Source organism: Haliaeetus albicilla, chromosome 24 (genome assembly GCF_947461875.1).
Source record: "Haliaeetus albicilla chromosome 24, bHalAlb1.1, whole genome shotgun sequence".
In the NCBI taxonomy this organism is placed as follows: domain Eukaryota; kingdom Metazoa; phylum Chordata; class Aves; order Accipitriformes; family Accipitridae; genus Haliaeetus; species Haliaeetus albicilla.
The window spans coordinates 20265728-20280729 of NC_091506.1; the positions used below are offsets into that span (position 1 = coordinate 20265728).

General features: G+C 71.9%; 4 protein-coding genes across 4 annotated transcripts; 2 read left to right on the forward strand and 2 right to left on the reverse strand.

Annotated features, from left to right (window-relative positions):
- The first annotated feature begins 40 nt into the window (after positions 1 to 40).
- Positions 41 to 2313, forward strand: AMT (aminomethyltransferase). The gene is given in 9 exon segments (XM_069769650.1): positions 41 to 190; positions 192 to 470; positions 578 to 658; positions 792 to 923; positions 1089 to 1167; positions 1291 to 1436; positions 1528 to 1708; positions 1819 to 1974; positions 2088 to 2313. Coding segments are annotated over 9 exon segments (1383 nt in total). The 3' UTR covers positions 2267 to 2313.
- A 53-nt stretch (positions 2314 to 2366) lies between these two features.
- On the reverse strand, positions 2367 to 3616 carry TCTA (T cell leukemia translocation altered). The gene is made up of 2 exons (XM_069769653.1): positions 3211 to 3616; positions 2367 to 2461 (listed from the first exon to the last, which is right to left on the reverse strand). The coding sequence occupies exons 1-2, from the start codon at positions 3573 to 3575 to the stop codon at positions 2419 to 2421; spliced, it is 408 nt and encodes a 135-aa protein (XP_069625754.1). The 5' UTR covers positions 3576 to 3616; the 3' UTR covers positions 2367 to 2418.
- A 302-nt stretch (positions 3617 to 3918) lies between these two features.
- On the forward strand, positions 3919 to 12358 carry UBA7 (ubiquitin like modifier activating enzyme 7). Its single transcript, XM_069769654.1, has 24 exons — positions 3919 to 3990; positions 4081 to 4246; positions 5001 to 5135; positions 5203 to 5309; positions 5485 to 5575; positions 5683 to 5824; positions 5924 to 6021; positions 6140 to 6286; positions 6361 to 6519; positions 6683 to 6790; positions 6872 to 6952; positions 7041 to 7196; positions 7313 to 7478; positions 7557 to 7753; positions 8007 to 8071; positions 8236 to 8419; positions 8560 to 8634; positions 8953 to 9139; positions 9346 to 9455; positions 9569 to 9655; positions 9731 to 9922; positions 11610 to 11711; positions 11791 to 11891; positions 12182 to 12358. Exons 1-24 carry the CDS (start codon positions 3950 to 3952, stop codon positions 12306 to 12308), a joined length of 3024 nt encoding a protein of 1007 aa, XP_069625755.1. The 5' UTR covers positions 3919 to 3949; the 3' UTR covers positions 12309 to 12358.
- Positions 12359 to 12437: 79 nt separating this feature from the next.
- INKA1 (inka box actin regulator 1) lies at positions 12438 to 14926 on the reverse strand. Its single transcript, XM_069769655.1, has 2 exons — positions 14743 to 14926; positions 12438 to 13376 (listed from the first exon to the last, which is right to left on the reverse strand). The coding sequence occupies exons 1-2, from the start codon at positions 14791 to 14793 to the stop codon at positions 12498 to 12500; spliced, it is 930 nt and encodes a 309-aa protein (XP_069625756.1). The 5' UTR covers positions 14794 to 14926; the 3' UTR covers positions 12438 to 12497.
- Between the last annotated feature and the right edge of the window lie 76 nt (positions 14927 to 15002).

Consider the following 15002-nt stretch of genomic DNA (forward strand, 5'->3'; position numbering starts at 1 on the left):
TCCCGCCTGTGCCCGCCTGTCTCTTTTGAAGGGGGGGGGGATGGCCGTCCCCGGGCAGGACCCGCACCCAGCATTCCCCCCCCCTCCGCCTCCCCTTCCCCGGGGGAGGCGGTGCCGGGGGGCGGAGCGGGGCGGGGGCCGGCCGGACTCCATGTCCCAGGCGCCCCGGGGCCGGACCGGGCCGTGCCAGGGAGGGAGGGAGGATGCTGCGGGCGGGCTGCCGAGCCGCGCTGCCCCGCCGCCCCCCGGGCTCCGCGGCGCTGAGCGGGGTCGGGGGGGAGCGGGGAGCCGAGGCCGGGGAGGGGGGGTTGAAACGGACGCCGCTGGACTCCCTGCACCGATCCCGGGGCGGGCGGATGGTGCCGTTCGCCGGCTGGAGCCTGCCGCTGCACTACGGGCAGGGCCACCTCCAGTCCCACCTGCACACCCGCCGCTGCTGCTCCCTCTTCGACGTCTCCCACATGCCGCAGGTAGCCGGGGAGGGATGGGGGGGGCCGGGGGGGGGGACGCACGCACACACACACACGCACATTCACACCGCCTCACACCCCTCTCCCCCACCGCCGGCCTCTTCCAGACCCGGGTGTACGGCCGGGATCGCGTCAGGTTCGTGGAGAGCCTGGTGGTGGGGGACATCGCCGAGCTGAAGCCGGGACAGGTACGGGGCACCGGGGCGGGGGGGGGGGGGGGGAACCCCGGCATCTAGCCAGGTCAAAGGTCTCCAGGGACGCCCCAGGGGGGGCCGGGGGGGCGGGCAGCCTGCCCACGCTCCCAAGGGCCGCGTCCCGCAGGGCACCTTGACGCTGCTCACCAACGAGAGGGGCGGCATCGTGGACGACCTCATCGTCACCAACGCGTTGGAAGATTACCTCTACGTGGTGTCCAACGCCGGCTGCGCCGAGAAGGACTTGGCCATCTTGAGGGTACGGGGCCGCCCGAGCTCCGCGGGAGGTGGGGACGCGCGGTGGGAACGAGTCCGCCCGCCTTTCGCTGACGTCCGTGGCTGCGCGGGGCGAGGTGGCCGTGGCCGCGCGTGGGGCCGGCACCGGCCCGGCCCCCACGCTAGCAGCCCGTTGTCACCCTGGCAGGGCAGAGCGGCAGAGCTGCGGGCCGCTGGCGGTGATGTCCACCTGGAGGTGTCAGACAACGCGCTGCTGGCCCTGCAAGGTAGTGGGGGCCCCACGTGGGCCTGTCCTTCTCCGGGTCCTTGCCCGATGGATGTCAGTGATGTCCCCGTGTCCCCCCCCTTCCCCAGACACTGCCATCCCCCAGAGCCACCTGCCTCCCCAGGTCCCTCCATGGCACGGGTGCTGCAGGCGGGGCTGTCGGATGACCTGGCCAAGCTGTCCTTCATGAACAGCGTCACCACGACAGTCTTCGGCGTGCCGGACTGCCGGGTCACACGCTGCGGCTACACCGGCGAGGATGGCGTAGAGGTACCCCGGGAGCTGCGCCAGCACCTCCCCACCACAGTACCGAGGGAGGGAAAGGCCGTGCCCCGCTGACCCTCCCCGTGTCCCCCTGCAGATCTCGGTGCCCGCAGGGCGGGCGGTGGAGCTGGCTGAGCAGCTGCTGGGTGTCCCCGAGGTGTGGCCGGCGGGGCTGGCGGCCAGGGACAGCCTGCGCCTGGAGGCCGGGCTCTGCCTCTACGGCAACGACATCGACGAGACCACCACGCCTGTCGAGGCCGGGCTGCTGTGGACCTTGGGTAGGTCAGGGCCACGTCTGCCCGGAGGACGGGCAGAGGGGCAAGGCAGCCCCACGTCCCCACGGGGACCAGGTGGGCATCGCTGACCCTCGCCCATCTCTGCCCCCCAGGGAAGCGCCGGCGTGTGGCCATGGACTTCCCCGGTGCGGCCATCATCATGGCGCAAGTGAAAGAGAAGCCGAAGCGCAAGCGCGTGGGGCTGACGTCGGTGGGACCCCCCATCCGTCCCCACACGGCCATCCTGGGCGCCGAGGGCACGCCCGTGGGTAGGTGGGGGCAGCGGGGCTGGCGTGGGCACGGCCCCGAGCTGCACCCATGGCAGGGGAGGGTGTTGAGGCTGCCAGCCCCCGCTCACCTCCCTGTGTCCCCACGTCTCCAGGCACGGTGACCAGCGGCTGCCCCTCGCCCTCCCTGGGCAAGAACATCGCCATGGGCTACGTGGAGGCGGCGCACAGCCGGGCCGGCACCGCGCTCACCGTCGAAGTGCGGAAGAAGCAGCACCCGGCCCTTGTCACCAAGATGCCCTTCGTGCCCACCCAGTACTACATGGCCAAGTAGGGCCAGCCCCCGCCACCCTGGCCCCAATAAACGCCCCTGCCCCGCTCTCCTGGCCTCCTCTCCGGTGACGGCGGTGGGTGCCAAAGCAAGGGGCAGCGGGTGGGGCACAGTGCTTTAATGGTGTGGGCAGTGCCCGGCAGTCCCGGCGCTCCTCACTCCCGGTGCGTCTTCGCTGGCTCCGCCGCCAGGCCCTCCCTGCAAGAGAGGGCAGCGTGAGTGGGGCTGGGGCGGCACCCCGGCGCGGCACCCCAGCGTGGCACCCCAGCGTGGGGCGAGGGCACCCACCCACCTGTGCGGGGCAGGCAGGGCTGGGGCGGCGCACACTGGGGCGTACTGGTCTGAGGGCAGAGCTGGGAGGTCGCTCACTGGGGTGCAGTGGTTTGGGGGCATGGATGGGATGGTGTTCACTGGGGTGCACTGGTTTGGGGGTGCAGCTTGGAGGGTGCTCACAGGGGTGCAGTGGTTTAGGGCGTGGATGGAAGGGTGTTCGCTGGGGGACACTGGTCCAGGGGTGCAGCTGGGGGGATGCTCACTGGGGTACACTGATCTGGGGGCATGGATGGAAGGGTGTTCACTGGGGGACACTGGTCCAGAGATGCAGCCAGGGGGACACTTGCTGGGGTGCACTGGTCTGGGGGTGTAGCCAGGAGGGCACTCCCTGGGGTGCACTGGACCGGTGGCACAACCTGGAGGATGCTCTCTGGGACATACTGGGCTGGGGGGGGGGGGCACTCGCTGGGCTGTACTGGTCCAGGGGTGCAGCCAGGAGGGGGCTCGCTGGGACGCACCGGGCCGGCGGGGCGGGGCGGGGCGCTCGCTGGGGTGCCCTGGGCCGGGGGTGCAGCCGGGAGGGCGCGGGCCGGGGTCGGGCAGGGCCGCGGGGAGGCCGCGGCGAGCGGGCCGGGGGGTTGGCGGTCGCGGGCCCGGTCGCGGTCGGGACTCACCGGGGCGGGCAGTGCCGCTCGGCGGCGCCGTTGCGTCCGGCCGGGCCGGCGGGGGAGAGGGAGTGTGCGCGGGGCCGACCGGGCGCGGGGCCGGGGCCGGAGGCGGTGCCGGGGCCCAGGCCGGGGCCGGGGCCGGGGGGCCGGCGGGCGGCGGGCCCCGTCCGGTAGCAGAGCGCGGCCACCGCCCCGCCGTAGGCGCGCCAGGCCAGGCGGACGCCCAACAGGCTGAGGCCCAGCCAGAGCAGCAGCAGCTGGCACAGCACGGCCCGCACGTCCTGCGCCGCCCACTCGGCCGCCAGCTCCCGGCCCAGCGCGCCCAGGGCCCGCCACGGTGCCTGCCAGCCCGCCGCCGCCGCCGCCGCCATGGCTGCGCCGGCCGGGGCGGGGGCTTCCGGGGGGGCGGGGCCTCCGCGGGGGGCGGGGGCTTCGGGGATAGGCCCTTCCCGGAGGCGAGGATGGGGCGGGGCCTGAGCGGTGGGCGGGGACTCCACGAGGAGGGGCGGGGGCTTCGGGGATGGGCCCTTCCCGGAGGCGGGGATGGGGGCGGGGCCTGAGCGGTGGGCGGGGACTCCACGAGGAGGGGCGGGGGCTTCGGGGATGGGCCCTTCCCGGAGGCGGGGGATGGGGGCGGGGCCTGAGCGGTGGGCGGGAACTCCACGAGGAGGGGCGGGGGCTTCGGGGATGGACCCTTCCCAGAGGCGGGGATGGGGGCGGGGCCTGGTCAGTGGGCGGGGCCGTCATGGCGGACAGCGGCGAGGAGGGGCTGTACTCCCGGCAGCTGTGCGTGCGGCGACCGGGACCCGGACCCGGACCGGGCGGGGCGGGGCGGGGCGGACCCCCGGGCCCCGCTGACGGCCCCTGCCCCCGCAGGTACGTGCTGGGCGGCGGTTCGCGGCGGCTGGCCGGGGCCGCGGTGCTGGTGTCGGGGCTGCGCGGGACGGGAGCGCAGGTGGCGGCGGCGCTGGTGCTGGCGGGGACCGGGCGCGTCGTCCTGCACGACCGAGGCGCCGCCTGCATCGCCGACCGCGCCCACCAGGTACCGGAGGGGCCGGGCGGGGGGGCCCGGAACGGGTACGGGTACCGGGGAGGGTGTCGGTAACGGGTACGAGCGGGGATGCCGGCAGCGGGTGCAGATATGGGTGGGGATCCTGGTAATAGGTACAGACAGGGATCCCGGTAATGGGTACGGGCGTGGGTGGTGGTCCCGGTAACGGGCAGAGGTATGGGCAGGGGTCCCGGGAATGGGTACGGGAACAGATGGGGTTCCCGGTAGCGGGTACAGGTATGGGTGGGGGTCCCCATAGTACGTATGGGTACAGGCAGGGGTCCCGGGAATGGGTACGGGAACAGATGGGGTTCCCGGTAGCGGGTACAGGTATGGGTGGGGGTCCCCATAGTACGTATGGGTACAGGCAGGGGTCCCGGGAATGGGTACGGGAACAGGTGGGGGTCCGGTACCAGGTACGGGTGTAGGTGGAGGTCACAGCAATGGTTTGGGTGCAGCTGGGAGATCCCTGTTGCAGGTATGGGTACAGGGTGGGGGGCTCCCAGTAAGAGGCATACGTTGGGGGTCCTGCTAAAGAGTGTGGAATGGGAGGTTCCTGTGATGGGTATGGCCCAGGGTGCCCCTCATCGTCACAGGTAGGGCCCACGGGGTGTCCCATGTCACAGGTATGGTGGTCCTCAGCAGAGGTCCCCCCACCAGTGCAGACAGGTCACCGTGGAGCACCCCGCTGTGGCGAGCAGCACCCCAAACCCATGGAGTGCCCCGCCATGTCCCCACCCTGCAGTTCCTCCTGGAGGAGAGTGATGTAGGCCGGAACCGTGCCGAGGCATCCAGGCGAGCCCTGACCAAGCTGAACCCCCGCGTGACGGTGGCAGTTCACATCGGGGAGCTGTCAGAGGACTTCCTCGCCTCCTTCCAGGTGAGACAGTGCCCCCGTGCCCTGGGCCCACTCGGGACGGTGGTGCCCGCTGACAGCCCCGGTACAGGTGGTGGTGCTGACTGAATCCTCGCTGGAGGAGCAGCTCCGCGTCGGGGACTTCTGCCATGCCCAGGGCATCTGCTTCATCGTGGCTGACGCCAAGGGACTGGCGGGGTAAGGGGTCTCTGCCACAGGGTCCTGCCACTGGCTCCGGGTCACCTTGTCCCTAGAGCCCCCAGCCCTGCTCTGCAGGCCACATCCCTGTCCTGCTGGTGGGGCTGCTTGGCCCGGGCAGGACCTGCCAGTGCTCGGGCAGCTTGGTGAGGCAGACCCCATCGATTCTCTCCAGGCAGCTGTTTTGTGACTTTGGGGAGCACTTCGTCGTTGACGACCCGGCAGAAGGGGACCTGGTGTGCGCTGCCGTGCAGCACATCTCCCAGGTAGCAGGGTAGCCTCAGATGGCTCCCCCCAAACACTGCTGCCTCCTCCAGTGCCTTTATGCCACCGGGTTCTGGTCTCCCACCCTCACATTCCTTCCCCTCCTCAGGGCAACCCAGGCGTGGTGACGTGTGTGGGGGCAGAGGACAGCCATGGCCACCTCTTCTGCGACGGTGACCTGGTGACATTTTCTGGCGTGGAGGGGATGACGGAGCTGAACAGCCGGGAGCCTGTCCCTGTGCGCGTGTTGGGTGAGCCGCCCAGGGGTTCCCAGCTGCCCCAACCCAGGTTTGGAGAACTCACCGGGTCCTTAGTGGTGACCGTGATGTCCGTCCCCCTCTCGTCCCCAGATGCTTTCAGGCTGGAGATCGGCGACACCAGCTCCTTCTCGCCCTACCGCCGTGGCGGCCTGGTTTCGCAGCTGCGGCTGCCCCAGGTGCACTCCTACGTAAGTCCGCCCTCGGCCCTGCGGTGCTGCCGCCCGGGCTGGGGCAGCGCTGTTCCATGCCGTGCTGTTCCCTGGCCCCGGGGAGGTGCTCGCCCAAGCCCTGGCACTGTGCCAGCAGGAGCCCCTGCGCCGAGCGCTGGCAGAGCCCAAGATCCGGGTGGCGAGTCACGAGGAGCTGCCGCGAAGCCACAGCCTGCACGCTGCCTTCCAGGCCCTGCACGCTTTCCGTGGGGAACAGGGTCGCCTGCCCCGGCCCAGGGTGCTGGTGAGTCCCCATCCTGCCTCTGCCTGCCCCGCCGTCACCCTGCCCAGGGCTGCCCTCGCCCCCTCTGCTTGCAGGCGGATGCCGAGCGAGTGCTGGAGCTGGCGCGGAGCCTGGGCGCACAGCAGGGTCCCCTGGACGAGGACATCGTGCGAGCCTTCGCCAGCGTGAGCGCGGGGGACCTGTGCCCCGTGGCCGCCATCGTCGGGGCCCTGGCAGCCCAGGAGGTGCTGAAGGTGAGTGGGGCGAGGGTCCTGGGCCCTGGGATCCCGCTGGTCATGCTCCTCATGACTGTCCGGTAGCACTTGGCGACCAGGTGCAGGGCTGGGCAGCAGGACTGGGGTGGGATACAGGGGGACCTCGCTGGACATGGAGCTGACGGAGCTCTGTTCACCCCAGGCCATCACCAGGAAGTTCCTGCCCCTGGACCAGTGGTTGTACTTTGACGCCCTGGAGTGCTTGGCACTGGAGGGGGCCACGCGGCTGACGGAGGAGGACTGCGCCCCGGTGAGAGCACGCGCCGAGCCCGTCCTGGGCACTGGGGGTGCCGCAACCACCCGCGCTGACGTGGCTCCTCCGTCCCGGCAGACGGGCTCTCGCTACGATGGGCAGATTGCTGTCTTCGGGGCCACCTTCCAGGAGCAGCTGGGCCACCAGAAGTACTTGGTGGTGAGCTGGGGCGGGCGCTGCGGTGCCAGGAGAGGCTGCGGAGCAGCCGGCCAGCATGCGGGGAGCTGCAGCGGCTCTGCCCCGGCAGGTGGGAGCCGGTGCCATCGGCTGTGAGCTGCTGAAAAACTTTGCCATGATGGGGCTGGCAGCGGGGCCAGGCGGGGACCTCATTGTCACCGACATGGACACCGTCGCCCTTTCCAACCTCCACAGGCAGCTCCTCTACCGCTCGGCGGATATATCGGTGAGGTGCTGCGAGGCAGGGGCCGAGCTCCCCCTAAAGGGCACCTTGGCTGTCCCGGGGGGCTCCCCGGGGCCGTGGGGTGGGGGAGAGCCGCCCACCCCTCTCTGTCCTGGCAGAAGCCGAAGTCGGTGGTGGCCGCGGCAGCCGTGCGGCGCATGAACCCCAGCGTCAGGGTGGTGGCTCACCAGAACCAGGTGGGACCTGCCACCGAGCCACTCTACGGGGACGACTTCTTCCGGTGCCTGGATGGTGTCGTCAGCGCCCTGGACACGCTGGAGGCCCGTGAGTGCCAGGGAGGGGAAAGGGGCTGAGCCCCGGGACGTGCTCCCCCAGCTCCCCAGCACCTCTGGCTCTCCACAGGTGCCTACTTGGAGAGCCGCTGCCGGCGCTGCCTCACACCGTTGCTGGACTCGGGCACGGAGGGGCCCCGGGGGAACGTGCTGGCCATGGTGCCCCCCCTGACCAAGCCGCTGGGGCCGGCTGGCGCCCCTGGGGACAGCACCTTCCCCCTCTGCACCCTGCGGTTCTTCCCCCGCACCATCCAGCACACGCTGCAGGTAGGCTGTGCCACACCAGCCCCAGCACCCGGCAAGGAGGTACTGGGACCTTTGTCTTCCTTTCCCATTTCCCCCTCCGGCCGTGGCCTGGCAGCGGGCCACGGGCAGGATGCGGCCCCAGCTGCTTCCTGCTGGGAGCCTGAGCTCTGCTGCCAGCCCCAGCACAGCCTCGCCCTCTCCTGGGCTTGGGCTGGGGGTCCTGGGGGCCACAGGATGGGGGTCCCAGTGCTCAACCCCTGCTCCCCCTCCACAGTGGGCCCGTGATGAGTTTGAGGGGCTCTTCCAGCTGCCCGCGGAGCATGTCAACCGGTTCATGGAGTGAGTGGGCTTAGGGGAGTGGCACTAGGAGAGGGGCTGCCGGCCCCGCCGGGGCGCTGCCTGCTGCTGCTGGGGTTGGGGAGAGGGGGACAGACCACTCATCCCGCCCAGGGTGTCCCACGGGATTGCTCCTGGGCCAGCAGCAGCGGCGCCTGGTTTTGCAGAGACCCAGCTTTCCTGGAGCAGCTGCCAGCGGGGAAGGCCCTGGAGGTCCTGGAGCAAGTGCGGGGCAGCCTGTGGGAGCGGCCACGGGACTGGCAGGACTGCGTGCGCTGGGCCCGCCAGCACTGGCAGAGCCGCTACCATGATGCCATCGCCCAGCTGCTGCACACCTTCCCCCCGGAGCACGTGAGCACGGCACCCACGGGGCTGGCACCCCCTCGTGCCCTCTCCCCTCTGCCAGCCACCCCTTTCCCCTCTGCCGGCTCCGTCACCGCGGTCATGGGGATGGTGTCCCCAGGCCTGACTCTGCTTTCCCTCTGTGCCAGGAAACCAGCCCGGGTGTCCCCTTCTGGGCAGGGGACAGGAGCTGTCCCCATCCACTGACGTTCAACCCTGACAACGTGAGTGCAGGGGAGAGTTGTGGGGCCCCCCAGTGGGGACAGTGTGCGTGGGGGGAGAGCTGAGTCTGTGCCAGGGGTACCGTAGATGCCGGACCATAGTCGTGCTCTATCTGCTACCGCCTGTCCGGGGCTGCCAGGTCTTGGGCTTGGTCTGTCCCCATCCCCTAGTTGGCCGGGGCACTGCTGGGGACAGCCCACGCGTGCTCTGCTGCAGGAGGAAGAGAGGCACCTCCGTCTCCACATTGGGGCAAATTGGGCAGCCTTTGGCCATGTGGGCTCGTGGACCACCCTGGCTGCCTGGACCCTCTGCTCCCACAGGACGCCCACTTGGACTACATCCTGGCCGCTGCCCACCTCTTTGCCCAAGCGCACAAGTTGCCACCGTGCAGCGACCGGGCGGCCGCCCAGACCATCCTCCGCAGCGTGGTCCTGCCGCCCTTCGTGCCCCAGGAGGGGCTCCAGATCTCCCTCGCGGAGGAGCAGGAGGAGGCACAGGCGCCTGCGGGTGAGGCTCCCTGTGCCCCTGGGTCCCCCAGGGCATGTCCCCCAGGGCATGTCCCCAGGTCCAGCCTGGTGGTGGTGGGGCTGCAGCGCTGCTCGTCCCTGCCCCAGCACCTGGGAGGACCTGGACCGAGAGGGTGGGCACTGTGCCATGCCCCCCCGTAGTGCCACGGTGCAGGGGTCCCACCCCAGTGGTCTTTGTGCCCCCAGACTGCAGGCGGCTGGCAGAGCTCATCCAGGACCTGGTGCAGCGGAGAGAGGAGCTGGTAGGGGGTGAGGAGGCACAAGTGCCCCTGATGGAGCCCATCCACTTCGAGAAGGTACCTGGGGCCGGGCAGGCGGCCCTGCTCAGCTTGGGGGTTGGTGGTCGCTAGTCCCCACAGGACGTCGATGTCCCCACAAGAGGCTGATGTCCCTGCGCTCTTCCCTGCAGGACAACAACATCCACGTGGACTTCATCACGGCAGCGTCCAACCTGCGCGCGGAGAACTACGGCATCCCACTCGCCGACTGGCTGACGGTGAGGGGGGCAGCCCGCAGGGTCACAGGTCCCCGTCCCACATGGGGCAGCTGGTGACACCTCTCCTGTCTTCAGAGCAAGCGGATTGCCGGGCGGATTGTGCCCGCCATCATCACCACCACGGCGGCCGTGGCCGGGCTGGTGTGCCTGGAGGTCTACAAGCTGGTGTGGGGGTGCCAGGACCTCAGCTGCTACCGCAACAGCAACCTCTGCCTGTCCGACTGCCTGCTGCTCCGCGTCCAGCCCCTGCCACCCCCCACCTACCGGGTAGGACCCACTCCCCTGGGGCAGGGCAGGTGGGGGACCCCCAGGGGTCTCGGGGTGTCCCACCCAGCTCCCGGTGGCAGCCGCCTTGGGGCAATGCCAGGGGGACCCACGAGCAAGGAGGTGGCCACGCAGGAGGGGCAGCCCTGGCCGTGGGGCTCCGGAAACGGAGCCGGGTGCCGCGGCGGAGCAGGCGCATCGTTGGGCAGCGAGGAACCGGCTCCTTCCTGCGGCCGCCCCCCTGGCACAGGGCCGCCGCCGCCATCCCGCTCGGCCCAACCGAGATGTTCTGGGGTGCCCGTGGGGGCTGAGGCAGCCCCACCGCCCCACAGTGGGCCCCATGGCGAGCACCGCGGCCGGGGGGGGGGGGCAGGAGGCCATGGCGGCCGCGCACATCTGGCTTATGGAAACCAGCTGGAGCAGTGGGAGAGAAGCTGGCACCAGGCCGGGAAGGGCCGCCCGGGGGGGAGCAGGGCTGGGGGTCCCGGCAGCGGGGGGCCAGGCCGCAGCCGCTTTGCTGGGGAGGGAGAGCGGGGGCGGGGGCAGGCCCAGATTGGGACCGTCTGGGCGATAGAGGCCCCTTTGTCTGGGGGTTTATGGCGTGCGAGGCAGCCCTTCCGGCGCGGCAGGAAGCGCCGATTGGAACCAGATTGGCCCGGGGGGCCCAGGGCCGGGGGCAGGAAGAGAGGGAGGGAGGCTCCTCCACCGCCTCGCACCGGCTCCGGCACCGCTTTGGGTTCCCCGGCCGCCCCACGGCCCCCCATTGCGCCCCACGGGCTGCCCGGCCCTGTGCCGTCCCAGCCGCCGTGCCCCTCGTGTTGGCACCGTCCTGGGGTGGAGGATGCTGCTGGGGCCAGCCACGTCCTCGAAGCAGCACCCGGCACCTCCGCGTCCCACAGCGAGGACGCCCCGGCACGACGTTTCGTGCCCGGCCACTTGGCCGTGGTGGGACCGTGTGTGTCCCAGGCCCGCTTGGCATGACCTGCGCTCCCACAGGGGCCGGGGGAGCCCACCTTGGGGGGGCAAGGCTGCGCTTTCGGGGGCGCTGGGACGAGCAGCGGCGTGCCCTCCGCGCTGGGCGGTCACCGCCCCGGTGAGGATGGGGTTAAGTGCTTTCCACCCCGGTGGGATAAGTGCAGGCAGCAGAAGGCAGGAGGTGAGAAGGCAGCAGAAGGCAGGAGGGGAGAGCAGCCAGGTGCGAACGCCCCTTCCCGAGCGGGGCCGGGGCCAGCACAAGGCAGGGGCTGGCACTGCCTGCGGCGAGGGCAGATGGCAGGCCGGCCGTGCCAGACGGCGTGGGGCCGCATCCGGCGCTCGGTCCCGAGGTCGGAGTCTCGCTGGCCCCCTCCGGCCAGAGCCGGGGTCGGGGGGGGGGCCACGGGCATGAGAAGAGGCGATTGTGCGGGGCCGGACAGCCCTTCAATGGCCCTTTGTGCGCCCTTCCTGGCCCGGGGCTGGGGGCAGCGCCGGCCCCACGCCAACTCTGGCCGCTGCGGTGCCAGGGAGACGGCTGTGTTCCCCAGTGCCCCGGACTCCTGGGGTGCCCTCATCCCCCTGCCCCCAGACCGGTCCCTCTTCCCGTCCTGCTGTACCCCAGCCCTCGTGCCCTGCCAGTCCCCGTCCCGTGGGGCTGGGCAGCTGGGATTTGGGGAGCCAGGACCAGTTGCTACCCCACGCTTCCCTCTTGCAGTACGGTGGGCGGGAATGGAGCTGCTGGGACCGGCTGGAGATGCGGGCAGTCAGCGCAGATGGGCAGGAGATGACGGTACAGGATGTGCTGGACTGGCTGCAGGTGAGCCCGGTGCGGGCAGCACCCAGTCAGGTCCCCCTGGGGGGGTGCAGGGCTGGATCCTGACACCCAACTCTTGCAGAGGACGCACGGCTGGACCGTGACCATGCTCCTGCGTGGCCACACTCTGCTCTATGACAGGGAGGAGGATGAAGAGACACAGGCCTGGCAGCGGGTACAGAGGTAGGTCTCTAGCTCCCCAGGGCCCAATCCTGCCCTGGGGGGGGCTGCCAGACCCCTCTCCCTCCATCCTGAGCCACTCCAGCTGCAGCACAGCTCCCAGCCAGCTGCTGGATAAACATCCTGCCGGCAGCGCTTCCCATGGCGGGACCCCTGCCCGGCCCCTCACTGCCGGCCCCTGTGTCTCCCCAGCCTGGCCGGGTGCCCCAGAGGGGCCTAAGGCTTCTCCCAAGGCACCTGGCCAGCCTCGGGGGACAAGCCAGCATCCCCACAACCCCCTTTCCCTGCTACAGGTTATCGGAGAACCTGGAGGCTGCTGGGGAGCCACGGCAGCGGGAGCTGGAGCTGCTGTATGTGTGTGAGGGAGAGGATGCTGAGGCCGAAGATAATCGTCCCCCTCTTCTCTGCTCCCTACCCTGAGTGAGGGGCTGGCACCCCCCCACACCATGCAATAAAAGCTGCAGAATGCATTGGCCCTTGTTGCAAAAACCGCCCAGCCGGAGTCGGGGTGCAGGCAGCCCCCTCCCTTGATAAACGTCGCTGCACCTATACCGTACAAAACCAGGGTTTATTTACAGCGGAGGAGGGTGCGGGCAGCGGCGGGCAGGGCTAAATGTAGCCGATAACGTCGTTGCAGATGATGGGCTGGCGGCTGCGGCTGTTCATGAGGGCGGTGAAGCGGTGGAAGTCCGTGGCCAGCTGGGCGATGTTGCTGTGGGACTGGTGGAAGCAGGCGCCCTTGGGCTGCCCCCCCAGTCCCAGCGGGCAGGAGAAACGCTTGGTGGCTTCACGGCCCCCCGGCCGGGCACCCTCAGCCCCCCGGGGCCGGGCCATGTTGGCCAGCTTACGGCGGACGTTGCCCGAAAGGCTGAGCAGGAAGGCGGGGGGCTTGGCCAGCCGGCGGGAGGGCTCGGCAGTGGTTCGGTGCCGGGGTTCGGCTCCCACCTCAGGCAGGTCCATCCAGTTCTCCACCAGGTCAGCGAAGCAGTTGTCGCCCAGCACCAGGGGCTGCCGGTTCCGGCTCTGTGACAGCAGTGCCACGGTCCAGTCCCGCGTGTCGGCCGGCTCCAGCGCCCGCCACTGCTCCAGGCAGGCGTCCGAGGTGGATTTGGGGCGGGCGCGGCGGGCGGGGGCGGGCGGCGGGGCGGCGGGGCCGGCGGAGAGCCGGTGCGCCCGCTGGCAGGGCGGCGGGTGCCGGCGCCGCACGGGCGCCTCCTCCTCCCGCCACGTGCCCCCCGACGCCTCCGAGTACCCCGAGTCGAACTCCAGGCTGCGCTCGCTGGCCGGGGGAGAGCGGGCGGCCGGGCCCCCACCCTCCTCCTCCTCGGCCCCCGGCTCCAGGCTGCAGGCCGAGTCCGCCGCCGAGCCGGGGCGCAGGGGGCACGCGGGGCGGGGGGCCGGCCCCGGCGGCCCTCCGGGGTGGTGCGGCGCCTGCCGCGTGCCGGGCATGTGCGTCCGCGGCGCCGCCCCTGCCTCCCGCCGGCACCGCTGGGGGGAAAGGGCAGGTCAGCGTGGTCGTCCCCGTTCGCCCTGGCCAGCACCGCGAACACCCGTCCCACCCCCCTGGCACCCTGTGCCCCCCAGCCCCGGCTCGGGGGGGGGGGTTTCGCTCGCAGAGCCGGGCGTGCGGCAGGGTGCGGGGAGCGGGGCGCAGGTCCCGGCTTGCCTGCAGCCCCGGGCCCCGCTTTCCTGCGGCTCCTGCGCGGAGCCGGCCGGCGTGCAGCGGCATGTCGGGTGAGCAAGCAGGCACCCAGCCCCGGCCGTGCCTGCGGGAAATGACACAGGGCCACGGCACGTAGGAGCCGGGCGCCCTGCCGTCCCCCCGCCGGCCCATCAATTCCCCCCGCCCCGGTGGGACGGCCAGCCGGGACTCCCCACTGGCAGGACCCCGCTCGGTGGCGCAGGGCCAGCTGCAGTCCCAAGGCACCCACGGGTGCTAGGGTGGGGCGCTCCCCCATGCGTTGGCAGGGCCACCCCACCCACCCTGTGCCCTCCAGCCGGGGACACCCCAGGTGACGTCAGGGTGCAGCCAGGCCTGTGCCCGGGGCCAGGGCCCCCCCAAAGTGCCGTGGAGCGTGGGGGGCCGGGGCGGCCGGGGCTGAACGGAGCAATGGCCGGGCGGGTGCTGGAAGGGGCGGCTGGCTCCCGCAGCCGGGCCGCTCCTCGCTCTTGAATTCCTATTGTCTGAACCCAAAAGCAGGGTGTTACGTCCGCTTTCCTTTCCGCGCCGGAGCCGCGGGAAGCTGAGCGAGCAGGAGGGATCGCTCCCCCATCCTGGTAAACCAGCCCCCTCCGGCCTGCCCCGACGGAGCTGCTGGCCAAGCTGTCCCTGTCCCCATTCTGGTCCCCGTCCCGGTCCCCGTCCCCCTCCGCGCTGGCTGGGACCCTCTCAGCCAGCCCTGCTGGCGACGTGCCACCGCTCCGAGCTGCCCATCCCGGTGCTGGCCGGGGACGCCGGCGCACCCGGTTGCGGGGAGCAGGGTGGACGTGTGGCAGGCCCGGGGGAGCCGGCTGGGCCACCCCGTCACCGCCGGTCCCCTCGGGGCAGCCCGGGTGGGCGGGAGGGTGGCAGCTGGGGGGTGGCGGTGCCGCTGGCACCCCGACGGCCGGACGCCGTGGCCCCTGGCCACCCGCGTCCCGCGGCCACCCGCGCCCCCCCACCGCCATCCGCGTCCCACCGGTCGCCCGCGTCCCACCGGACGCCCACCGTCCCCCGCGCCGCCTTGGCCTCGCTCGTGATGTCACGGCGCTGATGTCACTGGCAGCACCCTGACATCACGGCAATGCCCGGGCGGGGCGGCGGGGCGCGGGCAGGGTGGCCCCGTCCCCTCCCGGTGCCCGCGGCGGCACTCACCCGGTCGGCGCCGAGCTGGCCCGGGCAGGCGTCCGGGCGGGCGCTGTGCATGCCCGGCCCGGCCCGGCCCGGCCCCGGTCCCGGTCCCGGTCCCGCCGGTGCCGGTGGCGGCGGAGCAGCAGCGGAGCGCGGCGCGGCGCCCGGCCGTCCCCGCCGCCTCCCGGCGCTGCCTGGGCGGCACCGCCCCGCCCCGCCGCAGCCAATGGGGCCGCCGTAACGTGAGCCCGGCCCGCACCGGCACCGGCACCGCCGCCCCGGGG

Excerpts from the sequence above, each read along its gene's own strand:
- TCTA (XM_069769653.1), bottom strand. The coding sequence starts at position 3,575 with ATGGCGGCGGCGGCGGCGGCGGGCTGGCAGGCACCGTGGCGGGCCCTG. Across the intron at positions 2,462-3,210 it reads GAGCGGCACTGCCCGCCCCG|GGAGGGCCTGGCGGCGGAGC; the intron begins GTGAGTCCCGAC and ends CCTCTCTTGCAG.
- UBA7 (XM_069769654.1), top strand. The coding sequence starts at position 3,950 with ATGGCGGACAGCGGCGAGGAGGGGCTGTACTCCCGGCAGCT. Across the intron at positions 5,825-5,923 it reads TGTCCCTGTGCGCGTGTTGG|ATGCTTTCAGGCTGGAGATC; the intron begins GTGAGCCGCCCA and ends TCTCGTCCCCAG. Across the intron at positions 11,892-12,181 it reads GCCTGGCAGCGGGTACAGAG|GTTATCGGAGAACCTGGAGG; the intron begins GTAGGTCTCTAG and ends TCCCTGCTACAG.
- INKA1 (XM_069769655.1), bottom strand. The coding sequence starts at position 14,793 with ATGCACAGCGCCCGCCCGGACGCCTGCCCGGGCCAGCTCGGCGCCGAC. Across the intron at positions 13,377-14,742 it reads GCCAGCTCGGCGCCGACCGG|CGGTGCCGGCGGGAGGCAGG; the intron begins GTGAGTGCCGCC and ends CTTTCCCCCCAG.